The 27,055-nt window shown below is 41.0% G+C and overlaps 1 protein-coding gene and 1 pseudogene across 2 annotated transcripts in view; one reads left to right on the top strand and one right to left on the bottom strand.

Annotated features, from left to right (window-relative positions):
- Positions 1-2,307, top strand: part of MEGF10 (multiple EGF like domains 10) — a 158,241-nt gene extending 155,934 nt beyond the window's left edge. The window contains exon 25 of the mRNA XM_084881395.1: positions 1,010-2,307. Within this exon, the coding sequence (XP_084737521.1) occupies positions 1,010-1,191 (182 nt within the window). The 3' untranslated portion in view covers positions 1,192-2,307. The remainder of the gene's footprint in view (positions 1-1,009) is intronic.
- Positions 1,684-26,017, bottom strand: LOC311621034 (BBSome complex member BBS5-like; annotated as a pseudogene). Its single transcript has 2 exons — positions 25,991-26,017; positions 1,684-4,214 (listed from the first exon to the last, which is right to left on the bottom strand). The product of its transcript is annotated as a BBSome complex member BBS5-like (transcript).
- Between the last annotated feature and the right edge of the window lie 1,038 nt (positions 26,018-27,055).

Raw genomic sequence — 27,055 nt, forward strand, 5'->3', positions numbered from 1 at the left:
TTCCTTATCTCCCACATGGTCATCCGTCTTTTGTTTTGTAACCATAGTGAATATTTTAGCCTACTTGTGGAATAGCATATGTATCATATTAGCTAATGTGTCAACTTTGCCAAAACAAATGGTTCCACTAGATTAAACAGGTGGTTCCAATTCCTGGTTGCATTCATTATATTAATATAATATAATGCTTTTAGCAGGATTAAAACATTTTACTTTTAAATGTGTCTAATATATCAGTAAGAGTCTAAGCTGTGAGTCTGGTACAAATTAATAAGAATTTAATTTAAAAATAGAGATACTTTGATTGCCTCTTCCAAGTGCAATTTGGGGAAAGTTAAAACATATCAGTGCTATCACTAGCTAGATAATAGGGCTATATAATTTAATTTTTCTTATTCTCTATCTCTGTATCAGTATTTATGATTTAAACTTTAAAAAATTCTCTACTACTTGTAAATGAAGTGACTAATTTAACTCTAGTCGCTAGTGATTCATTTCATGCTATAGACATGTCACTGAAGATATATAACTGTTTTAAAAGTATTAAGACAGCTTTTTAAAATGGAAGGCGTCGTGAACAAAATTGTTATAGAAAGGTCATTAGCCAGTCCCCTTTGCACTGTCCCTATAAACTTACCATCGTAAGATTGGAACTCAACTTAAGTTTCCATGAACCGAGTTAACTTCTAAGGACCTCAGTCTTCTCATCTGTAGGGTAAGGGGTTTGCACTAGCTTATTTCCCAGGTTTTTCAGACAATGATTCATATCCAGGATTTCTGTTTATTCCCTGGATGTCTTGACCCCAATCATACAGTCATCCTTTGGTTCTGAGCACCATTTGTGGGCATCAATGGGTCTACCACCCACAGAGTAACCACGTCTGTGATTATAAAAGGATCGTTTGTTTTTAAAAATAATATTTTCTTATTTGCCATTTGCAAGAAATCCCATGTTCAATTTATTAATTTTTTCATTGCCAATAAATTAACGTGTCCCTGGTTGTCACAGAACCTACAGTGAGTGTTGTCCAAGGAATATTCAGCAATAACGGGCCTCTGACCCAGGACCCGTACGACCTGCCAAAGAACAGTCACATCCCTTGCCATTATGACCTGCTGCCAGTCCGAGACAGTTCACCCTCCCCCACGCGAGAGGACGGAGGCAGCAGCGGCAGCAGCAGCAGCGAATGACACCAAAGGACCTTCCGTAGCCGCTGGAACCCTTTCCAGAACTGCAGTTCGGTTCTTCTCCATCCTCAAGTTGCCACCTTATGTGAATGTTAATCAACTTGGTAGGCAGTTACTGGGCATAACCCAGAAAGCTCAGAGCTGAGGCTGACTGACGGTAGATCCCTGGGTACGGGTGGCTGGGCAGGAGATACCCTGTGATTTTCCATTCTTGTTAGTTTTAGAACTGCGCCCCTGAAGCATGACTTCCTGTAAAACCTTGGCTATGAGCATGAACTTGCAGAACTCCTTCAGCGACGTGGGTTGCAGTGGACACGGGTATGACTGTTTGAAAAACTAAAGTTTGAAGATTTTCTTTCTCATTCGCATTGTAGATCTGTATCTAGGCTTGTGCAGTTTGCCATAAAATTTAGTGTGAATCACTAAATATGTAGAAGAAAGGGGCATATTATTGAGTCCTGATTATTTGGGTGTGTGTGGTGTTTTTTTTGTTTGTTTGTTTTTGTTTTTCAGTTGGACTCAGAATTGTAGGAGTAACATGAACCCAGGAGAAAACATTCTGTCAAGTGGCATAACTGGATAGATTGAATAAAACCCTAGCAGAGGTAGAAAATTTAAATATGAAAACTTTAGCCTTTTTTTGAGAATGAAGAAATGTACACTTAGAATTATTTTAGCAATACTAGAGTTATTATGGGAGTAAATATGTATCAGGCAGAGGTGGTTTTTCTCCGTGTTTGACCCACAGCCCACGTTAGATCCATGACATTATTCTGATCCCTGTCCCCATCATACACATTCACCACTTGAAATCCATAACATATCAGTAATTATTGCATAAATATGGAAATGGAATAATTTTATTTTTGGCAGACTGGATTGAATGAGTGCATAATGAATGATTGGGAAAGGGTGTAAATTTTAAGTGTACGAAGACAATTTTGTAAACCATTAGTAATACATGCTGTAATAGAGAACTAGCAGAAAGTTTTTTACTAATTTTCCCTACAAGTGACTGAAATGTTTTTTTTTCTTTTATTAATTGTTGATTTAGAGAAGCTATGCTTAAGCTGGTCTTTTGCATTGCTAATATGACATGTATCCCATTTTTCTTTAATTTGTATTTTCATTTTTAAATTGTATATTCTACGTTTTGTAGTGTTTGAATTGTTAATGAAAAAATATTATATGTCTGTTGTTTCTTGTATTGTTGCCACTTATCTTTTGCTTGATAAAAATGCATTGCTTTTTTTTTTCTTTTGGAGGGAATTTTGATTCAAAGAAATTTGTATATTTCTTTATATAGAAATATACAAATCAAATATATTAAATGCATTGCTTTTTTTTTCTTTTAGAGGGAATTTTGATACAATATTAAAAATTGGTCATTACTAAACTAGTACAAAACCATAGGTGAATGACTTATAATTGAAATAGACAAAGTTTTCAATATTCTAAAATGGAGTTTCTTTGGTCTGTGGGTTCTTAGTCTTGGTTAAACGGGGTGGGGCTGGGGGGAGTAAAGAGGAGCTATTGTTCCTGAGTGAGTGCCACAAACTGCTCTTCACTGGGGTGATCGTATAATTGATCATCCAAACTGGGACACTTTTGAGAGCAAATGCGGACATTATCAGTGATCATCCTGCAATGGGCTTCCATCTGGACTGCTCCAGGCAAACCAGAACGGATGCTCATCCAGTGCATCCTGACCCGTGTGCACTAACATTTCCACCCCCGGTGTAATGTCAGAAAGTTAGTTTCTCTTTCTTGGACCTGCGTGAGCAAGCCAAAGGGCTGGAAGGCTGGAAGTGGAAGCAGCTTCATAAGAGAACACATTGGTCTTCAACCTTTTAAACACACCCTGTGTGGTGTCCTGTCTCAGGGCGTCAGTTAACTAATATATACTGTGCACCTATCCTGCCGGTAGTACCCCTGTACTCAGTGTCCCCACTGAGCTGGGAAATCCGGTGATTTCACGTCATACACCTGCACCTGTGATGGCGGTTTGGTCAGAGGGATGACAGAACAAACATACTTACAGCATTTACTCCTTTGGTGGCTCTTTCTTTTAGGGAACCCCCAAGTTAATTCAAGGAAAGATGGGCTTACCTGGAATACACCTTAGAAAGAATTGATTTATCCCCACAGTTAACCACTGTCTGACACTTGCGCAATGAGAGGGGGTAGGCATCTATTGGAGGCTCCTGTTGTCAATAGCCATAAAGAGTCCTTATTGGTAAGAAAAAAATGACAAAAAAAAAAAACACCTTTGTTTTTTTAAGGATCATCTCTTCAAATGTCCATGGTAAGTTTGAGTTTTTCCATTACTCCCTGGAGATAAGAAAAAAAAACAAAAAACAAACCCTGTTTCTTTTCTCATTCCACTATAGGAAGAGGGGAGGGGAGAGGATACTGACCTTACAACTCATTCACATCTGCATGCCACACAATTAACACATTGGTCATAAAAAGGGTTCCTAGATGTCCCTGACCATTGGTTTTATCATAGGCATGTTCTTGTGCTATTAATCTCAGCTGCTTATTTTGAATTAGTGCATTTCTCAATTTAAAATCATGATACCTTTTAGAAGTTGCACATGTTCTGTGTACTGCAATCACAGAAGTAAAAAGTCTAGGACTTCCAAGAACCAAATTTGTAAATATAAACTCAAAACGAATACTGTTACATTTTGTTAGTCTATAAAGAGCTTCAGTTTGGCCTCGTCATTTAGAGTTAGCAGTCCTTGTCGTAGTATTCAATGTGCAGTTGTAACCGATAGAAGGATTGAGTCTGGGTAATGCCACAGAGTATTCTAGAATTCTTAAATCTGTTACTGAGAGTCTACCTCCCTCCCCATTGTTTTCTCTGGTGTCTTTAATTGAATCTAACCAATAAGGACTTCTCCAGGCCTCGTTTTCATGTGGTGTGAGGACACCTGCAAGCAGACATCCTGGTCTTCCCAAGGCACGCTCAGCACTGATGTGGTGACCAAGGCCCACGGCAGGCCCTCCCCACAGAAGTGGAGCTAAGGTTGCAGTTTGTAAAACAACGAATTTTCTATCTCTGGGTAACGTCTTTATTATTCAAAATAAGTATTTAAGAGGTATTTTGGTCTTCAAGGCTTTATGTCATGGAAATGTACATAGATACGCAAGTGTGAATCACATGGTGTGGATGGGCAATTGTTTATTAACTAAAGATTGTTTATAAACTAAAGATGTTTACTGCCCTTTTAAGGTCCTCTTCAAATTAGCATCCAAACACTGGATCTGCTTATTCCAGTCTAGTATTTAGTCCAGGCTTCATTATGATGTGAGCAAATAGCAATATAATTTTTTGAAGGAAAAAAATGAGACTATATTAAGTTTTCTTGATTTTAGTAAATAAAAAAAATGCTTTCAATGTTAAAATATCTCTTCTCCTAAGATGATAACTTTCATCAGTATTAGCCTCCATCGTTGTTTATATCAACAAAATGTGTTATAGATGAATGCAATAAACTTTCTAATAGAAAAAATGTAGTGTTTATTTCTGTGTTTTATCCCATTACTAATTAAAGAGAAGAAAAACTTATGATCCTACTGGAAAAATTAATATTTTTTTCACATGTGGCCTCATAGTACTTTATATGTACACTAAAGGCCAATGCATGAATTCATGCACCAGTGGGGTCCCTCAGTCTGGCCCTTGGGATCAAGCCAAAACCAGCTCTCTGACATCCCCCAAGGGGTCCCAGATGGTGAGAAAGTGCAGGCCAGGCTAAGGGACCCCACCAGTGCACAATGGGGCTAGGGAGGGATGCGGGAGGTTGGCCAGACAAGGCGGGACCACCACCACATGAGGGCTCCAGGGCATGTCCAGCCCATCCCGCTCAGTCCTGACCAGCCGGACCCCAGTAGTAAGCTAACCTACCAGTTGGAGCATCTACCCCCTGGTGATCAGTGCACATCATAGCGAGAGGTTGAGTGGCCTTAGCATATCATTAGCATATTATTCTTTGATTGGTTAAACAGATGACCAGACACTTAGCATATTAGGCTTTTATTATTTAGGATTTTTAAAAAGTATAGTTTATAATGTTTAATTGCTCATGTATCTGCTTTTCCTTCAGAATTCTTGTTCTTAAAGGACAGAGGCAACATTTTATTCATATTTGGATCTTTGGAGCCCAGGTTAGTGGCTGATAAGTCTTTTAGAATTAACTTTAGGTTATCTTATGTGGATTTGCTTTTTAAATCTCAGTAGCCTATTAATACTTTCTTTTATAATGAAAACATTTGTGAAACACTTTATTGCATCAAATATGAATAAAACATTTCTTCTCTCAATAACTGTATATTTACTGAGGGCCTGAGTGCCCAGCACAGTAGGGATGCAGGGAAATATATGACATGAGCTACTCTTGAGTCACTCATTAATATTATTTATTAGGGAAATAAAGTATCTTACTAACTGTGTGACTTTGGGAAGTTACTTGACTTCTGCGGGCCTTGACTTCTATATTGTATAATGCTGGAAATAACAGTACCTATTTCAAGGAATTTTGTGAGAATTTAATAACTTTCTACATACAAAGCACTTTCCATGTCTACATGTGGTAGATACTGGTGTTAGCTGTGTGACCATTATGAAAAATTAACCAATAATATGATTCAGTTTGTTATAATCAGATGAGTTATGAGGATGGTAAGTGAGAAGTGAGCATTTAATGAGTATTATGAAACACCTACATGTCCATGTGACCACATCCTGATCTATTTTTGTACTATAAAAAAATTCCATACTTATTTTATTTCTGGAGTAGTAATTGAGAAAAACAATAATAATATGATTGCATCTTCCAGTAATACGTTATCTTCCTAAGAATTGTGAATGCTTTTGAAATGTTTGGATGTGGAATTCTGGGAAGATGGTGCCCTGGCTTGCATTCCCATCCTGGCAAATACAACTGTCCAGACACAGGGCTGCCCTTAGCTACCTGAAGAGGCTCCACCCACAGTGGAACAGCAAGTCCTTGAAAGGGGTGCATGCAGGGAGCAAAATGGGGGACTGTGGAGAGAGTGTCTGGGGAGAGCCAGCTGGCCGGGGAGATACACAAGGAGAAATAAGGGAAGACTGTCTCTGCTGTGTGCATGTGCAGCAGTGAGAGAGGCTGCCATCGCAGGAGGGGTAGTGTCCAGGCTGGGCTGAGATCAGATTTCCCTACTTGGACTCGTCAACCAAGAGGCCTTCTGCCACTTAGATCGACATCCGGCAAAGGCGATCTCTGGCTGCCCACTGAGGGGAAAACCCCTACTCGGCCGCCAATACGCAGGAAAGACCAGACAGATCCACAGAAGAGTTGAAAACCACGTTATCAACTCAAACAGGCAGAGAAAAGTCACAAAACCACTTGGTGGGAACATCACAGCCCAGGTAGAAGGAAAAGAAGCTAACCTGGAAAACCACAATAAACCTCTACCGTGGGGGTGGAGCTAATTATGTAGATAATGGAAGAAATCCTAGATGAAATATGATTAAAACTTTTCAACGCATACCGTAGGACCAGAGGAAGTTTCCTGGAACTGAAAATAATGATCTGCCATTTAAACTCTGAGGGCTGCTTTAAGGTGGCACTTCGGTTCTCTCACTAAAATCCACGGCCTCGTCTCTGCCTCAATTGCAGCGTGGTGATTCCGGTGGCCTGTGGGTCAATGTGTAGCCGCCAGCTGTTGGAAAAATAATTACAGGCACTGATCTGTCTGTAGCACTTTCTCATTTCCTCCCACCAGGGCCCATTTGAAGATACAACAAGACACCACCGGATGATTAGGGAGAGATGCTCTGTAGCACACCATTATATGGTTTTTTCACAACATAGACACGATAACTGTTAAATACCATCAAGGACATAACTAATAGTAAAAGGTAATAAAATAATTAAAGTTGGTGAATTTTAAGCACAACTTTTAAAATTATACCTTACTGAATTGTAAATGTATATACTTTAATTTTAATAATGACTATGTGTATTCTATGGCTCGCAGAATTCCAAAAGTTTTTTTTAATATATTTTATTGATTTTGTACAGAGAGGAAGGGAGAGAGATAGAGAGTTAGAAACATCGATGAGAGAGAGTCATCAATCAGCTGCCTCTTGCACACCCCCTACTGGGAATATGCCCGCAACCAAGGTACATGCCCTTGACCGGAATCGAACCCGGGACCTTTCAGTCCCCAAGCCGATGCTCTATCCATTGAGCCAAACCGGTTTCGGCAGAATTCCAAAAGTTTTAACAGTTGGCTCTCAACAAGCTCATATGAGTTCCTTCAGCACATCACTGTGTTTGGGTAACCCTGAGTTCCGATTGTCCAGGCAGGGACCATGATCTCAAGCCACTGACATTAATTCACAGAAGGAGCTCACAGTGTATTTCCTCCTGCCTTTTAATTTTACATTCAGAAAAACTTGGCCCATTAAGCTTATACACTCACATAAGCATTTACTTTCTGAAAATACCATGAAATGTGTCTTCTCAAATGTATACATTTCTGATGGACTCATTTTACCAGAAAACGATGATAGGCACTGGATTCCTTCTTTCTTAAAAGATCCTCAGACTAATTTGGCCTCGAAGGAGTGCCCTTCCTTAGTGGCTTTCCCGAGAAACAGTGAATTAGAAGATGGCTTCGCTCAAGGGTCCTGGGCTCCTTAGCATGATGATTTATTAAGGAATTGTCATTGAGAAAAAAAATACACGTATGCACAGAGCTATTTCATGATGCCATCGCTTATAACTATACACAGAGTTTCTTAACTTGGTAACAGAACCCACCTGAGACTTTTCCCAGGATGAATGCCCAACTAACAGAGACCATTAAAAATGGATGGCTGTGTTATAAGAACTGGATTGACTGTTTTCTTCACAGTGCACTGGTTTGAAAAAGACTCACTTTAATTTTCTATTCGCTAAATATCAATAGCTGGGCATTGATAAAAAGCAACTGCTTGAATTATAGCTACAATTTTTTTTTAAGTCCTGAATATTTTTTTTGTATTGCTGGTAGATTTTATTTCTGGCAGAAAGTAAACTGCCATTGAATCACTAGACAAAGATAATTTAAAACACTGGAATGGAAGGCAGGTGTTTTCTTACTTGTCTGAGATGTGAAAAGAAGGCCCTGACAGCTTACGCTCTAGGGTTAGTTTCCAGAAAGAAGGTATTTAAAAAGTGGAAAAAATAAAGGGAAAAAATATGCAGAGGCCCAAACTACTGCTATTTTCCCCTTTAAAGAAAAGTATAAGGTGGTTGCCAGTGAATATCCTTAAACTTGGAGTGAGAATCCACGTGGCCATATTAATGATGAGGAAATGCCTTTCGGTTATTAAGAGTGTCATTTTCCTCAGAAGGAGAACTGATTCTTCCATGAGCTCAGCACCTGATATATAAAATGGGTTTCCATTAAGTAATTTTAACTGAATAAACAAATATAAGAACATTATATACTTCATTAAGTGCTTTAAACTTTAAAAGCAAGCCAGTATTAATTTACATGAATAGTAAAAAGCCACAGTGCCATTAAACAAAACCTTTAAGATGAAGCATAATCTATTAAAACATTATCCTGTAAGTCTATATATTACAGAATACAAGACACATTTCCTGTTCTAAAGGCAGACTGACTTAAATGATGCAGGACAGCCTCCCTTACACTAATCTGTCTCCACCCAAGGTGATGACTTGAAGGAAGACATTTCTTGGGTGTTTGCATCCTGATTTATTCACTTTAAAAAAAACAAAAAAAAAAACTGGACTCCTACTTTATAGTCAGAGCTCTTATATTCTTAGAAATCAGCTCAGGGGCAAAGGACACACAAGTTCTCCAAGGAAAAACTCAGAGGAATCGGGAGAATCCAGCGACTGCTCTGAGAAGCAGTGGCCCTTTATCTAAAGTCAGAGCTGGCTGGGGTGATCAGCCAGAACCCAAATCCTCTGGTGGCAGCGATTTCTTCCTGACATTTTTACTCTCAGCTGCTCTCAGCGTCTTGTTACTTCAAGCACGCAGAAGTGGAGCGTGTTGCGTGTACACAGCCATTACCGTGTTGATTGGAACAGAAGTCTTACAGCATTCCTAAGTGGGACTTAAAGACAGATGTTGATTTGATTTCTCCTTGCTCCTCCATGGAGGACCGTTTCACCCCTCCTTCAAGCCCTCCCCCGCTGTCCTCTCATCCCACCACATGCAGACCACACCACCTCTCCCAAGCATTGCTTTACCATGCACAGATTTTGCTGCTGTATATAAAGAATTCCGATCTCATTTTACGGTTAGTTACAGTCATTATTTAAGTCTCCATGTTTATTCCATTTACCTTCTCTCTATATATACCTTACTGTCTTCGTTATCAATTGTTTCAGAGCTATAGATGAGGCTTTTATCGTGACTACTGCAAATTCTTTCTAGGATTGAGAGAAACATACTTGAAATGATGTTCAAATTGATACCATTTGAGAAGGATAGAATGGATGAAGCTGCTCTCAACATCTATGTGTAGGTTTTTGTGTGGGCCTAGTTTTCAGTTCATTTGGGAAAATGCCAAGGAGAGCAGCAGTTGGGTCAATGTGGCAAGTATGTTTAGTTTTGTAAGAAACTGCCAGGTTGTCTCTGATGTGGTTGGTGGTGCCATGTTGCATTGTCACCAACAATGAATGAAAGCCCCTGCCGTTCCACGTCCTCACCAGCACTTGGTGTTGTTAGTGTTCCAGACTTTGGCCGTTCTAATAGGTGTGTGGTGGTATCTTGTTGTTATCATTTGAATATCTGTAATGACATCTGACCTGGAGCATTATTTCATATGCTTCTTTGTCATCTGTGTATCCTTTTTGATGAGGTGTCTGTTAAGATCTTTGGTTCATTTTTTAATCGCTTGTTTATTTTCTTGTTCAGCCTTAAAAATTCTTTGTACATTTTGGATAACAGTCCCTAATCAGATGTCTTTTGGAAATCTTTCCTCCCTGTCCATGCTGGTCCTCAGTCTTTGACTGTGTCCTTCGCAGAGCAGTTTTTAATGAGCCCCACCTTATTTTTTTCACAGCTTGTACCTTGAAGATGTATCTAAAAGTCATCATCATATCCAAAACTGCCTAGGTTTCCTGTGTGATATTTTACAAGTTTTATAGTTTTGCATTTTACATTGATGTCTTTGGCTCATTTTGAGTTAATTTTTGTGAAGGTATAAGGTTTTTGTCTAGATTTTTTTTTCCTTTCTTTTTTTTTTTTTTTTTTTTTTTTTTTTTTGTAGATGTCCAGTTGTTGCAGCATCATTTGTTGGAAATACAGTCTTAGCTCCATTATATTGTCTTTGCTCTTTTGTCGAAGTTCAGTTAACTGTATTTCTGTGGGTCATTTCTGGGCTCTCTGTTCTGTTCCATTGACCTATTGGTCTACTCTTTCGCCAACTATCTCGGTTTCATCTGCGGTTGAGTAACATGTGGGGAAAATTTTTAGTCATTATTGGTTAAATATTATTTATCTTCCTGGCTTTCTTTTTTCCTTCTGCTATTCCCATTGTGTGTATGTCAGATCTTTTATAGTAGTCCCAGAGATCTTAGAAATCGTGGGTGTTTTTTTGTTCTGTCTTCTTTCTCTTTGCTTTTCATTTTGAGAAGTTTCTGTTGTGCTCTATCCTCACACTCAGAGATGCTTCCCTCAGCTGTGTCCAGTCTGAGCCCATCAAGTGCAAACTTCAATTGTTACAGTGTTTTTTTATCTCTAGCATTTCTTTTTTATTCATCCTTAGAATGTCCATGTGTTCTTACATTACCCACCTGTTCTTAAATATTATCTACTTTGCTACTAAATCTACTTTAGTATATTAATCATAGCTTCACAAAATTCCTGCCCTGATCATTTCAACATTTGTATTATATCTGATTTTGGTCTAATGCTTGTTCAGTCTCTTCAAACTTTGCTTTTGCCTTTTACTATGACTTATAAATTTTAAAATTTTTATTTATTGATTTGAGAGAGAGAGAGAGAGAGAGAGAGAGAGAGAGAGAGAGAGAGAAACATCAAGTTGTTGTATTTGTTTATGCATTCATTGGTTGATTCTTGCATGTGCCCTGACTGGGGATCGAACCGCAATCTTGGCGTATTGGACGATGCTCTAACCATAAAGCATCCAAGACATATGCCTTATCATTTCTTGTTGAAAGGTGAACATATCATATTAGGTAAAAGAAAGTAGGGAGAGCAGGAGCTGTTCTGTAATGGTAAGGTGTGGGGGAGGAGAAGTGACCCCTCCTCCTGGGCTCCATTGCCCTCAGTGTCCCTGGGCTGGGAGCTCACAAGTGTTCCTTATCCTGCACCCACCCCTCCACACCCCCTGCCTTCTGTCAGGTGGGACAGGCGGGAGGGGCTGGAGGCTGGGTTATCCTTTTCACCTGAAGTCAGGCTTGTAAAGAGCCAAGTGCTCACCTTGGTGTTTCAAATGGCCCCTTTCCCCTCCTCCCTCCAGGAGTACGAGAGTTTTCTCCCCTATTCTCTGGGAGAAGCTGCTCTGAGTTCTTGGGGGAAAACTTACAGGAGCATGGGCACCCCTCAGAACTGGGTCCCCCCGAGTTCCTCTGCTCTCAAAGACTTGTTCATCCTGAGCCGCAATGCCCTGGCTCCCAGCAGCTCCAGCCTCCTGCCCGCTGGCTCCTGCCCGCTGGCTCCTGCCCTGTCTCTGCTCCGGTGAGTTGTGACCCTTTACCCACCCGTCAGTCTCTCGCCTTTGGGGGCAGTTGGGGTGCTGTGACCTCCCTTCTCTGACGGAGCTAAGACCGTTATTGGCTTTTCAGTTTGTCTAGCTTCTTGCTGATTGTAAAGTGGTGTGGCGACCTCTAAGCTCTTTGCGAGAGCGTGTGGGACTGGAGAAAGGAAGGCTGCGGCATCGTGTTATATCCAGGAAATGAATACCCCCTAGTTCAGAGCGTGTGATTTCCGTGCTGGAGAAATCCTGAACTCTTCCTTCTTGAATATGTAAATGAATATGTGAATATGTCACTGGTTCACACTTAGAAGGACCTTCTGTGTATTACTAGAACTTTTCAGGGATTAACATGTCAGCTGTTTTAATACAGAAGAAATGTTCATTTTGAAAGTTTCATTTTTATCATTTCATGTAATGGTATATATATTTGGTGTGGTGTGGAATATTGTACATTAGGAAATTATTCTTATCTTTTGGGAGCTGCTAGGCTAATTTAAATCCTCTGCCTTTTATGTAGAAAAACCAAGAGAAAAGGTGTTAATGCCTCTTTCCTCGGCACCTGCTAGTCCTAAACTCCATGAAGAGTTCTAAAATGTTAAAATGCAACCGTGCGCCTCTTCTAAAAGTAAGGGTCACAGTATTTCTTAAAATAAGTAGCTGTTTTCACTGCCTGAGCCAGACTAGTGCTTATTCTCTTGGAGAAGTGTAAAATTCACTCAAACTGCCTAATTCTACACTTTTTCCCCTCTGCTTTTCTCATCCAAACATGTAGGAAATAGTGGCTGAATCCTTCCCTGTCAGGACACCGCTAGGTAATAAATCACTTTCTACTTGAAGCGTCAAGTGATTTCCTTTATCTCTGATCAAGGAATCCAAATAGTTGCCTAAATGGGTACGACAAACCCAGGAAAAACAGGGATTGACTATCACTGTAAACCTTTTTATTTCTTTGCAGTTATTTTCAGATATCTTGTTCATTGGTCTCGTTACCTTTCAGTGCTATCATTTGTGCTTCTGCTATCAGATAATGTTTTGCCCAGATTCCATATCAGATGTGATCAATCCAAACTTTTTAAGGTATTACCGTGACTTAAAAGAAAATGGAGGATGGCCATTCATCACTTTTGAAAGCTAAAGGTTTTTTTCACAACCCCCCAGCATGTCCATGAGATGGAGCTAGGCTTTCTCACAACTAAACCACAGCTCAGAGCTTACATGTCCACACAGATATAATGTCCTATGGCTTGGCTATTTGTTTTTTGTTTTCTAATCCTCATCTGAGGACATATTTAGTGAGAGGAAAGGGGGAGGAGAGAGGGAGAGAGGAGGAGAAGAAGGGAGGGAGGGAAGGAAGGAGGGAGGGCCAGCCGTCAATATCAATCATTTGCCATCAATATCAGTCATTTGCCGTCAGTATCAATCAGTTGCTTTCCATATTTGCCCTGACCGCCAATCGAACCAGCAGCCTTTTGGTGCACAGGACGACGTTCAACCAACTGAGCAACTCTTTATTTTTTTTTCTTAGCATCATAAGGTTTCTGTGAGGCAGCCAATATGAAATACAGAAAGTCCGAACTCATGATAACTTGGCAGTTCCTGTTGTGGGGCCTTGAATTCCCCTAGCTGAAAGCTTCAGTCAGAAACTAAAGGGGTTATGCAGGAAGTGGAATTCTGTTTCAGTACAAACTCAGGTGTGAGCAGAAATCCTTCCAGGTTTGGCATGAAGAGCCCAGGCTCCTGCCGTAGATTTGTAGATTTGTATCCTCCGAGCGCAGACTAATAACCCAGTTTGCAAAGGTATCCCATAAGCACTGAGTGCTCTCCAGCCTAGCCAACTCTCACCTGTGTGGACCCCGGGTCCTGGAGACTCGGACAGGGGAAAGGCCGTTTGCCTGAGCCTTAGCTCACTTCTGTTCGGGCTTAGCTACAAGCACGTATGCCTGAGCTGAAGTGGATTATGAAGATACATTTGGCTCTAAAGAGCCTTAGATGTCGGGCCTTGGGATAATTGCAAATTTTTAATAAAGCGCAATCAATTTGAAAGGTTTCCACACTTTTAATTTAATTTAGTTTTTTAAAAATATATTTTTATTGATTCCAGAGAGGAAGGGAGAGGGAGAGAGTGAGTGAAACATCAACAATGAGAGAGAATCATTGATCGGCTGCCTCCTCCACACCTGGTACTGGGGACTGAGCCCACAACCCAAGCATATGCCCTCACCAGTAATCAAACCTGGGACTCTTCAGTCTGCAGGCTGATGCTCTAGCCCAGGGGTCTTCAAACTACGGCCCGCGGGCCACATGCGGCCCGCAGAGGAGTCTGATCCAGCCCGCCAGGTTTTTTGGGCAGTGAGCGCAGCCGAGGTGTTACAGTAGGAATTAGTAGTTCATATAGTCCGGCCCTCCAGCTCTCTGAGGAACCATGATCTGGCCCCCACTTTAAAAAGTTTGAGGACCCCTGCGACTGAGCCAAACTAGCTAGGGCAGTTTTAACACTTTTTAGAACAAAGATTAGAGCTTGATTGCAGCACCTGTCTTGTATGCCATTGGGAATATAAATTAATCTTCATCTCTAAACCTTCTAATCTGTTCTCATTGTGTGGGACATAACCCAATAGTCTTAGAGATTCTCTAAAAGGGATTCAGAAATACTCATTTCATGGATTTGACAAAGAATTTAATTCAATTATCAAGAAAGCAATTATAGGATCAAAAGTGAGAAGAGAACTTTAAAAAGAGAAGTTCCAAGAGCCTATATGAAACTGATTCTGTATTTCCATGACAGTTATGTTGGGAGATGTCTCATAGAAGTGATAACTTAGAGCATATATGCTCAAATCCATTGTTATACTAGTAAAACTTGATGAACATCTGTTGGGGATTATGAACTGGTAAAAAAGAAAAATTAGAGAAATGCTGAAACCGGTTTGGCTCAGTGGATAGAGCGTCAGCTTGTGGATTGAAGGGTCCCAGGTTAGATTCTGGTCAAGGGCATGTACCTTGGTTTTGGGCTCATCCCCAGTAGGGGGTGTGCAGGAGGCAACTGATCGATGTTTCTAAGTGTCTATCCCTCTCCCTTCCTCTCTATAAAAAAAAAATCAATAAAATATATTTTTTTTTAAAGAAAATAACTTACCTGGTCTTACAATATATTTCAAACCCAAACTCTTTAATCTTATTTGTTAATTTTATGACTAGTTACTTTATTTTTATTTATTAATTCAGTACTTGCTCATTGTGAATTGTTTTAGACAAGAAAAAATAAAAAAGTCACCTTCCAGAGATAGCCATAAGAGCATTTTGTTCTTAAATACACTAAATAATCATACTGTAAGTACCTTTTTGCAGACTTACAGTTTTTACTAGTCCGTTCTATTTAATTTATCATATCATTTACTTAATTACTTACCTTTGGATATCTGTTTCCAAAATCTCAGTATATTTTATAGGGCAGCACTGTAACACACATCCCTTGAGCCTTAATCATCAAAATGTTTCTAAGTGGAAGTTCTGGGTCAAGCACCATAAAAAAAGTCTGAAGCATCTAATGCCTGTTGTATTTTTCTCTGGAAGATTTAGTATCAATGTATCTATATTTTAACCTTTTAAAAGTGTGTGGTTTGGGGGCGAGGGGACAGGGGGGACAAGCAAGTGACTAGTAAATTTCCATTCCACAGTGCGCAAATGGAAATTTTTTTGAAAATTTCAGAGGTCGACACAAGACTGGGTAAAGTTTAGTTTAATCTCTGGTGATAATGTCAACTGTAGGCAATGCATTTAATGGAGTGTACCAATTTCTCTCCCTTTCCTTTCTCCCTTTCCTTCCTCTTAGAGTGAGGCAAGTTTCCCTTATTAGGACAGACACCTAAGGCAAAAATCACCTACAGAGCTGCTTGCTGGGGCCTAGGAGCATAAGAGCTTAAGGGGAGGGGCTAACCAGCAGGAAGGGGGATAATAATGAAAGCGTTTAGGGGAGGCACATTACAGTGGTTGCATGTTTACCTGCACATTGAGGTGCAGACCTTTGATTAGGGAGAAGGGTCAGCATTTGAGAAGGAAACTTAAAAGGAAGACACTCTCCTTCCCTTTGATTTCTCTGATTATTAGTTAAACAAATGGTGAAAAATTACTGGGATAAGCCAATAAGGCCCCGATTTCCAAGGGGTCCTTCAGACTTAAAAGGCCAATGTGTCAAGACCAAAATGATCAGGGACTGAATGCGTTAAGGAAAGGAATGGCTTAGAGCACATGTGTCAAACACAAGGCCCGCGGGCCAAATCCGGCCGGCCAGGCCTTGCAATGTGGCCCGCACCGCGCTGTCATCACTGCACTCCGCTGTCAGTTTATGACATTGTCAGTTTATGACTGTTCAGTAAACCATTCGGCCCGCGATTTAGGCTGGATTTTAGATTTTGGCCCCTTCTCTGATTGAGTTCGACACCCCTAGTTAGAGGGAAATGAGCAGGTGGGGTGAGTGGGTTGTGCAAGACAGATGCGTGAAGTGTGAACATTTGGGATTTAAATTGCAAAATCAAGCAAGAAAGCAAACCAAAAAATGTATTTTAAGTGAGATCTTCCCTGGGTTATTACAGTTTCTAAGTGAATCTTTTTAATAGTTATTAATGAAATAACCATGAATCACACTATTAGTTAATGATGAAAGTCAAATGTGAAAGATGATTTATTTTTAAATTTTTATTTTCTTTTATTCCTTCCTTCCATAACCAAAGAGAAGGTCTCTCCTTTACCAAGTCCGTGTTATTTCGTTTGTCATGAATTTTGATTCTGCACTTAGACATAAGAAAATAAACAATTTCAGAAACAACATTGTGACTCATAGGGACAAGATCATTGACATTTACTGTAACAGCAAGGGTATTGTTAAAAACAAAATTCAATAGAATAAATTCAAAGATCTAATTGGCTTTATTAAGTGATTTGTCTCAGCTGGCAACTAGAAGAGCGCTCTGAGGGACTGTGAAGGGAGCTGTTAATAAAAGGAAAAAAAAGTTTATTCTTGGTTTGGGGACAGGACATCTTTCCCCGGGGGAAGGGAAAAGAAAGGGTTTGTTGATTGCCTCTTCTTTCTATGGGGGATGGAGAGGGATTGTGACATTACCTTACTGGTTAATTAAGATTATGTTTTTGGGAGAGGTTGAAACTGCCATTAGATCAAGCATTAAATCTAGGTTTGGTATCATGGGATTTTTGTACGAGTGATGCCATTTTAGGTTTGTGGTGTTATTATTATTATTTTTTTCTCTCTAACAGCTCAAATCACTCATTTGCAAATTAGACATGACAGTATGGATATATTGTGGGCGACAGGAATGGCACCAGGTGTTAGACCCATCTGATCAGACTGGACCTGAGTTTAGCACCCTCGATACTTGAGTTGGCTAGGACAGAATTCAGAGCCAAGATTCAAACTATAAGAGAACATCTATGTAATAAAAGCCTAAGCGACCGTTATGGTGGGATGGCCAGTCATTATGATAGGCACTGACCACCAGGGGGCAGATGCTCAACACAGGAGCTGTCCCCTGGTGATCAGTGAGCTCCACAGGGGGAAACACTGCTTAGCCAGAAGGCAGGCTCACAACTGGCAAGCGCAGCCGCGGTGGTGGGAGCCTCTCCCGGTCTCCGGTCTCCGCGGCAGTGCTAAGGAGCAGCGAGCTTGTGGTAAGGAGTGAGGGGTCCCGGACTTCGAGAGGGCACAGGCCAGGCTTAGGGAGCAGCCTCCCCACCCCCACCCAGTGCACGAATTTCATCCACCGGGCCTCTAGTTTATAAAACCACAGAGGTAGCCCAGCCAGTGTGGCACCAGTGGTTGAGCATTGGTGTTTGAACCAGGAGGTCCTGGTTTGATTCCTGGTCAGGGCACATGCCTGGGTTTAGGGCTTGATCCTCAGTGAGGGGCATGCAGGAGGCAGCTGATTGATAATTCTCATCATTGATGTTTCTATCTTTCTCTTCCTCTCTGAAATCAATAAAACTTTTTTTTTTTTTTAATCACAGAGGTAGAAGAAGTAATTCATAGAAGAAAGGGCTAAGGAAACAAGTTATAGAGGCAAAGGAAGGGCCCTAGGAGCTAGGGAGTGAGGAAGGTACAGGTGACATGCCTGGGTGGATGGGAAGGAGGAAGGGAAAGGTGCATGGCAAGCTCCCAGAGGGTCCTCCATCCTAGGGGTTTTAAGGGTGGAATTTTTAGGGGGGGTTCCAGAGGAAGATCTCAATAGAATAGTCAACAGTTTTCCAGGTGTGTCCTTTCAGGGTGTGGTCCCCACTGACTGATTAGCACCAAGGCAGGGGGTCATTCGGTGCATCTGGCTGTGGTTGTCACTTGTCTGTTTTTTTTTAAAAATCAATTAGCAGCTTTTATTGATTTTTTTTTGCCCCCCTCCCTCTCATACATACCCTCCCTCCCCAGAGTTTTATGTCCATTGGTTGTACTTATATGCATATATACAAGTCCTTCGGTTGATCTATTATCTCCCCCAAATCTCCCTCCCCTCCCCGCTGTAATTTGACAGTCTGCCTGTTGCTTTACTGTCTCTATATCTATCTTTTGGTTCATCAGTTTATAATGTTCTTTATTATCCACAAATGAGTGAGGTCATGTGGTGTTTCTCTTTCATTGATTGGCTTATTTCACTCAGCATGATGTTCTCCAATTCCATCCAGGTTGCTGCAAATGATGAGAATTCCTTCTTTTTTATGGCAGCATAGTATTCCATTGTGTAGATGTACCATAGTTTTTTTATCCAATCATCTGCTGACGGGCACCTAGGCTGTTTCCAAATTCTGGCTATTGTAGATTGTGCTGCTATGAACATAGGGGTGCATATATCCTTTCTGATTGGTGTTTCTAGTTTCTTGGGATATAATCCTAGGAGTGGGATTACTGGGTCAAATGGGAGTTCCATTTTCAGTTTTTTGAACTCCACACTGTTCTCCACAGTGGTTGTCTGGTTTTGATGCTTCTCTGGGCTGGAGCTGAAACACAGGTACCGCTGAGGCCTCGTTATCTCTAGGGAGGAAAGGTCAGGCGGTCCAAACCGCCAGTGGAGAAGGATCACTCTGAGAAGGGTCACAAGGTCCCAGCATACAATTGTCCTTCCCTAGGCACTCAGGGCTTTCTGCCCAGGTGACCTTCTGTACCTAACCCATCCTCCTTGCTCTGATCATATCTGCCTAACTACCTACCCACCACAGATATGCCCCAGGATTGTTACATAGCCCTTTGCCGTTAATCTAAGAAATGTTGACTAAGAATTGATTTTGTGCCAGGCATTGAGCTAGGTATCAGGAATAGAAAAATAAATAGATTTCAGTTAAAATATGGCATGGTGAGGTATTTCTGCTCCCCACGTGCTCTGATCTTTGGTGAACCTTGACAGCAGCCACATCCAGATCCTCCAATGATGGAGGAATGTTGCTAAGAGCAGGGACAATTAGTGTGGTCAAATGGGAAAGCCAAGAGAGAATGCATTTTAATTTTGATCATCCCAGGTAATGAGCTAAAAAAAAAAAAAAAGAAAGAAAGAAATGTTTCAGCTTCCTGAGAAGTCTAGCAACTTCTTGTTTAAAAAAGTACAATTTGAATGTATGTGGGAGCTGCCCTGGATCCCATACACACCAGTGAAGGGCAGGTGAGGTGGCCACATTCCAAGATGCTATCCTAAAGTCACTTTAGGAAAAAAATAAATGTTAAATAAAAGTTGGAATTAAAAAATTTTGAATAGAATATAAGTATTATAAACCTCAACAACACAAAAGTAGCAAAGTGACTAACAAAAACAGATTGGTGAGATGAGAGGAAAAAGAGATATAATGAACTTAAGTATATTGATTGACACATTTTTCACAGTATGGGAAGGTTCAAAAGGTATTATCTAAAGATGATAGCTCAAGAAAGATATCCTATATAATAAAAGCCTAATATGCCATGTGTCTGACCATTCGCCAGTTGCTATGATGCGCACTGACCCCCAGGGGCAAATGCTCTGACTGGTAGATTAGCTTGCTGCTGAGGACCAGCCAATTGGGACTGGATGAGATGGGCCGGACATGCCCTGGAGCCCTCCTGCATTCTCTCCCTGGCCCCAATTTTATCCGGTGGGGTCCCTCAGCCCGGCCTGTGCCCTCTTGCAACCTGGGACCCCTCGAGGGGTGTCAGGCTACTGGTTTCAGCCCAATCCCTGCAGGCCAGGCCAAGGGACCCCCACCGGTGCACGAATCTGTGCACTGGGCCTCTAGTATCCTATATAATAAAAGCCTAATATACTAAGTGTCCAGTCGTCCAGTTGCCATTCAACCAATCAAAGCATAGTATGCTAATGATATACTAAGACCACTCAGCTGCTTGCTATGATGTTCACTGGCCATGAGGGGGCAGACAGTCGACTGCTAGAACAGTTGCTATGACATACATTGACCACCAGGGGGAAGATGCTCCAACCAGTAGGTTAGCTTGCTGCTCAGGTCCAGCTGATTGGGACTGAGACGGACTGGACACGCCCTGGAGCCCTCCTGTAATCCCTCCCCACTCTCAATCATGCACCAGTGGGGTCCCTCGACCTGGCCTGCACTCTCTTTCAATCTAGGACCCCTCAGGGGATGTTGGAGAGCCAGTTTCTGCCCAACAGCAGAATGACTGGTTGCTATGTCACACACTGACCACCAGGGGACAGGCGCTCAATGCAGAAGCTGCCCCCTGGTGGCCAGCACACTCCCACAGTGAGGGTGCCACTCAGCCAAAAGCCGGGCTCATGGCCTGCATGTGCAGCAATGGTGTCAAGAGCCTCTCCCTCCTCTGTGACAGCACTAAAGATGTCCGACTGCCATCTTAGGCCCACTCCATCCCCTGAGGGCTCCCGGAATGCAAGAGGGTGCAGGCCAGGCTGAGGGACTCCACACCCCAGTGCACAAATTTTGTGCACTGGGCCTCTAGTTATAATATGTTAGTTAAAGAAATAAGTATAAAAATAACAATGAGAAAAAGGATGGTACAGTTGGAAAAATGCCCTATCTCAGTGAGAGGAGATAGTAAATTAATTACTCATTTTAATAGTGGAAAGTTAATGGATTCTGCATAAAGGCAATAAATTAAAGAATAAGGATTTAAGTGAATTATATCAAGTAATGAAAGCTATAAGTTACTGGAAGAAAAAGAAAACCTCCAAATTTTTAGAAGAATAACATAGATAAACAAATGAAAATAAAACACATTCAATAGAGAAGATTAAAATATAAAGAAATATTAAAATAGAAGGCATAAAGAAATATTAAAAATAGAAGGCATAAAACAAAATAGTAGAAAAGGATTGAAAATACATGTCATATACTAATGTAAATAGTATACAATTTTTGTTAAAAGATTTTAACAAAAAAAAGGACAGGTAAAAAATAAAATCCAACTGTATTGAACATATAAAATCCACATTGACCAAAACAAGTGACTCCCAAATGTTAACTGTGATGAGATGAGTAAAATATACCAGGGAAATATTATAAGAAGTCAGGAATTTTGATGTTAATATCAGATTATGCTTAATCCAGGGTAGAAAGCATTAAATAAAATAAAGGCAATTTGTATCAATCATTGCTTCAGTAAGCTATCAAAGCAAATATACCATCAGAATCCACAAATCCAAATGCTAAGAAATAGAAGACTCGGAGAGGAGAAACACAATAGTGGTGGAGACTTAGAGTTTCCAGTCAGTTTACGACAGACCAAAAGGACAAACAGATACAGATAAAAGGGACTTAAGAAATGTAATGAATAAAAGCTACATCGAACTCTATACGTTAAAAGCACAGAGCACACATTCAGTTCTGCCCTGTAATAATTTATGAAACTGTTTACAATTATGCTACAAAATACATACATACATTCAAGGCATATATACATGTGAATTGAATGCCTATGCCCCTGCAATTCATATAGTGAACCTCTGAACCCCAACGTGATGATATTTGGAGGCGGACCTTTGGGAGGTAATCAGATCATGAGAGCGGAGCCCTCATGGGCAGAATTGGTGCCCTTACAAAAAGAGAAAGGAGAGAGAGACCATCTTTCTCTCCTCTGCGTGAAGTACAGCAAGAAGGCGGCCATGCCGAGACCAGTTTGGCTCAATGGATAGAGCGTCGGCTTGGGGTCTGAAGGGTCCCCGGTTCGATTCCGGTCAAGGGCATGTACCTTGGTTGCGGGCATATCCCCAGTAGGGGGTGTGCAAGAGGCAGCTGATCGATGACTCTCTCTCATCAATGTTTCTAACTCTCTATCTCTCTCCCTTCCTCTCTGTACAAAATCAATAAAATATATTAAATAAAAAAAAATAAAATAAAAAAATAAAAAATAAAAAAGAAGGCAGCCACCTGCAAACCAGGGAGCGGGCTCTCACCAGAAACCTAATCAGCTGTCACCTTGATTTTGAACTTCCTCGCCCCCAGAACCATTTGTGTGGTCTAAGCCACCCATTCTGTGGTACTTCTGTTGTAGCAGCCCTCACTGACCAAGACATGCTTTTAATAGCTCTAATTATCCATAATTTCTAAACACACAAGTTTAGACAAGATGCCATGTTTCATTTAGCCGATGAGAAAAGGTTGTCATGTTTAGTAGTTCAGCACTGTCAAAGATGTGGACAAAGAGAATCAGGTACACTGCTGATGGAAGTGAAATTTAGTGATCCACTGTTAAGAATTCTATCTCAGAAATTTAACATAGAGTTATACTCAGAGATGTGCTCACAGGCATATCATGCAGTTACTCAGAAGGAAGAGTTTGATCACAGGCTCATGTGAAAAACTGTAAAAAACAACAACAACAACAACAACACACTGTTAAAGGAAAATAAAGAATGTTCAGAATATGTTTTGTAACATGCCATTGTGGGGGAGGGAGAACTTTCCTCTACCCTCAAGACATGAGGCAGATTAGCAAGAGAAAGTAACCAAATTCAATTAACCACGTTTATGTGGGAGCCCCATGTACATGAGAGAGTCAGGGGCAGAACAGGAAAGTAACATGTGTATGACATGCTGAGCTATGGATATAGTGAGGCACCTGGAGAGCATTTTAGGAAGAGCACATGTTCCGTGTTTAGTAATGTACTCTGCTATGTAGGTATGTAAAAAGCCTTGTCTGATGATAACTCTCATTTGGGCTGGGCCCTAATTGAAAAGTTTCTAGATAGCTAAGGGGGAGGCGACTGTAGCTTTTCCTTAGCCGAAGGGCCTTGGTTGCTTTTAGCTCAAATTAATCTGCACCCCCTGAGACACATCTTGGAGTGGCCTACACCATCATGTTACATGCATTTGTATGTGCACATAAAACTTCCTGGAGGACATGCACACACAAACCAATGGTGGTTGCTTCTGGTGAGAAGACAGTCATTCTGGAGCAAAACAGAGGTTGTTTTTCACTAAAGATACCTCTGCACGGATTTTTGATGTCTAAATACTAGGCTTACAAGTTTTTTAAAAGAGTAGAAAATAATGAATGAGAGAGACATCATATGCGCCCGTAGAAAGCCTGCCCTAAGGGAGGAGACATATACCTAACAATGACAACGCAGCGTGAGAAATGACCAACTGGATTAGTGCAGCTGGAGCCTAGAGCCGTGGTCCGCAAACCTGGCTCGTGAGCCACATCGGCTCTTTGGCCCCTTGAGTGTGGCTCTTCCACAAAATACCATGGCCTGGGCAAGTCTATTTTAAAGAAGTGGCATTAGAAGAAGTTGAAGTTTAAAAAATTTGGCTCTCAAAAGAAATTTCAATCGTTGTACTGTTGGTATTTGGCTCTGGGGACTAATGAGTTTGCCAACCCCGGCCTAGAGGAAGCTCCTAGCTGCAGTAGAGATTTTCTTGTAAAAGTAGGAGAAAGCACTGCCCGATGGCACCTCCCCCACTTCTTTTCTTCTCACACTGTTCGCATCCCAACTTTTTTGGAAAATAGGCCTCATTTACCAAATATGGAATTCTGTTGTGCCCAGGAACAAAGGGAGCAGAAACCCAAAAGGAATCATTTCTAAAAAGAATACTCCACTCTCGCTGTGGGGAGGAGTTTGTTCTTCAGTGCCGTCTCCTCCTATTATGTTTCCCATCCTCTCCTTTGATCTGTGGGCATCTTTCATGCAGGGTGGAGACTCGTGTTCCCAGTTTGCTGCTGTCAATAAATAAAGTGAAATATGCCCCATGAGCGGTCACCGGCGGTGTTCGTGTTTTAAGGGAACTCTCCCATCCGGCCGATGGCCTGGCCCAGGGGCTCTGCTTCCTCCGTGGCACCGGCTCTGCCCGCCTGGGACACCATGGTGACCGAGCCGTGGCCATCAACCCAGGCCCTCTGCACAGTGTGACGCGCCTCCCGGCTTTGTGCACGTCCAGGGACTTGGACGACGTGGCCCATTGTTGGAAACAAGGGGCCACTTCATCTTGACACAGACAAAGGGGGTGAATTGCTGAAAAGCTTGAAGGAGTTTAAGTTTCTCACAATAAATAAATAGTCTGGGACGCATCGGCAGCAATATAATCCTTTAGAAACACACTGATCTCTGGGTTTCTGTTCATCGTCTGCTGGAGTTCAGAATCCCATGCTTCTGAAAGAAAAAAGAAAATGGAATGTTTAAATGTGTGAAACAATAGTTTACTCTGTGGGTGAAAGGGCGGTGTTTGTAGGCCCCCATCTGACAGGTTTCCCCGGAGAGTTTCAGAAATCTCCCTCTGAACTTTGATTCCTTTCATTCTAAATTGTACTTCAACTCTCTGAAGTCACTGCATTTTTGCAACATCATAAAAAGACGGTTGGTTTTTATGTCTCATTGCTGTTTTTCCCCTTGCTGGCTAAGAAATTTTTGAAAATGAATTATTTTTCATATTTAGAGCTTATCTCAAGTTAAGGAAAATAATTCAATTGGTTAAGAGAGTCAAAGAAATATCCAACTGTCTGTTCGGTGATTTCTCCCATGACCTCTGTAAGCTTTCTGGTTGGTAAAAGTGGGCACCTCTGCTGCTCTTGGACGGAAGGAAAGTTATATAATGTCTGACTGTTATTTAACAGCCAGTTTGCAACAAAAGTCAAAGCAAAAGGGGGGATAAAGTAAAAAGGGATTTACAACTCTTTTAAATGAATATCAGAATTATTACATTCTACATTTCCAAAAAGATTTTTCACTCAAATAGAAGATTATAAAAATGACACACAGCTTAGAGTCATTAATTATTCTACATGCTAATGTTTTCATTGATCTTTTCTATTACTATCTCTAATATTAGAAAGCCCCCATTTCAATATGAAGCTACAGCTCTATCTATATTTCATAACAGATAGCATTTAGATGATGTTAACACACACACACACACACACACACACACACACACACACATTAATGGTAACATTATTTGATCATCATTTCAACCACCTACTAAGAACACGTATCTACATTACAAAGAATGTAACCTAAGCTGTGTTAAGTAAACATAAACTTTAACTCCCATCACGTTACGAATTTAGTTTAATACAATAATAGAACGGGTTCTTGGGCTTGCACCCCTTTCTGTATGAAAATGCTTTCACACTGATGTTGAGGGGTTTGGTGGTGCTGATTGTCCTCTGTGCCATATGCTTTGTGAAGTCTGCAACCAGTTAATGATTCAGACTGGCACCCTTTGCCAAGCTATGTGCTGATTCTGTGTCTGTGATGGACCGTTGTCTTCGTAAAATGAAAAATCACTTTAATATTGACTTCAGCAAGACACCCTGAGACAAATTGGCCCCCTAATGACAGCATCATGCTCTTCAAAGTCAATAGAAATGAACTTCAGATCATCTTCTGTTTGCAGTTATCGGCACCACTGTTTCTGCAGGTGTGAGAGCGTAACACATTTCCCCTAAATGCATCAAAGGTCATCTGATGGTTGACATCAAGATTTTTGCCAAGTTTCTTTCGTTTCTGGTTCTATCCAACCATTAATCTAAGCTCTCTGACATATATTTAGCTCAAGTTCAGTTTCCCATCTTCTTCTTATAAGAACTCTGTTCAGTTTCATATTCCCAGTACTTACCTCAATGCCTGGCCAGTAGTAGATCATCTTTATCTTTGTAGCTACCAGCATACATGCCAGATGCTGTTCCAAGTTCTGTGTGTCCTAACTCACTTAATACTCTGAACAAGGAGTAAGAACCATTATTCTCCCCATTTTACAGGTAACAAAATGAGAGGTTAAATTACTTGTCCACGGTCATATAACTAGAAACTGGAGGAGCCAGCCTGGAAACTAAGGCAGCCTGTCTCCAGGTCCTGTGTGCTTACCCACCAAGATTTAACTACTCAAGCAACACTGATTTCACAGAATGGACCGATTTCACTAAATACTTTCACAGATTCCAGGACCAAAATGGTGAAAGGGAATGAGGAAATGTACTTGGCCAATGAGATCTGATAACTAAGCAGATGTGGCGGCTAGAATATGTTCTCAGAAATCTAATTTATTTTGTGCTACTCTAAATTGAATGCAAAGAGAAAGTTTCTTTCATATGTGGTGATATACTATCTTATATAATAAAAGCCCAGCGACCATTACAGTGGAACGACCAGAATGACTGGTCACTATGACACACACTGACCACCAGGGGGCAGACGCCCTGATGGTCAGTGCATTCCCATAGTGGGAGCTCAGTCAGAAGCCAGGCTCATGGCTGGTAAGCACAGCAGTGGTGATGGGAGCCTCTCCTGCGTCCATGGCAGCACTAGTAAGGAGAAGCAGGTGAGTGGTTAGGGGAGAGCAGGCAGGCGGTTAGGAGCAAGGGGTCCTGAATTGCGTGAGAGTGCAGGCCCGCCTGAGGGGACCCCCAAACCCCTGCATGAATTTCGTGCATCGGGCCTCTAGTCCATTTACAAGTTCTCTGAGAACATCATATGCAACTTAGGTTTGCTATTTCCAGCATTTTAAGTTTCTTTCTCTTTAGGTAAAAGATTCGTTGTAATTAATATTCAAGTCTCTTTCTCTTCAAGTATTCTTCACAGCATTTGCATGAAATCATAAAGGCATGACCTTTCACATGTTTTTCATTGATTCAACAAATATTAGAATATGATATAAGAATATCTCAGATTTGTATAACTCATT

The sequence above is a fragment of the Pipistrellus hanaki genome (genome assembly GCF_964339955.1).
Source record: "Pipistrellus hanaki genome assembly, chromosome: 4".
NCBI lineage: Eukaryota > Metazoa > Chordata > Mammalia > Chiroptera > Vespertilionidae > Pipistrellus > Pipistrellus hanaki.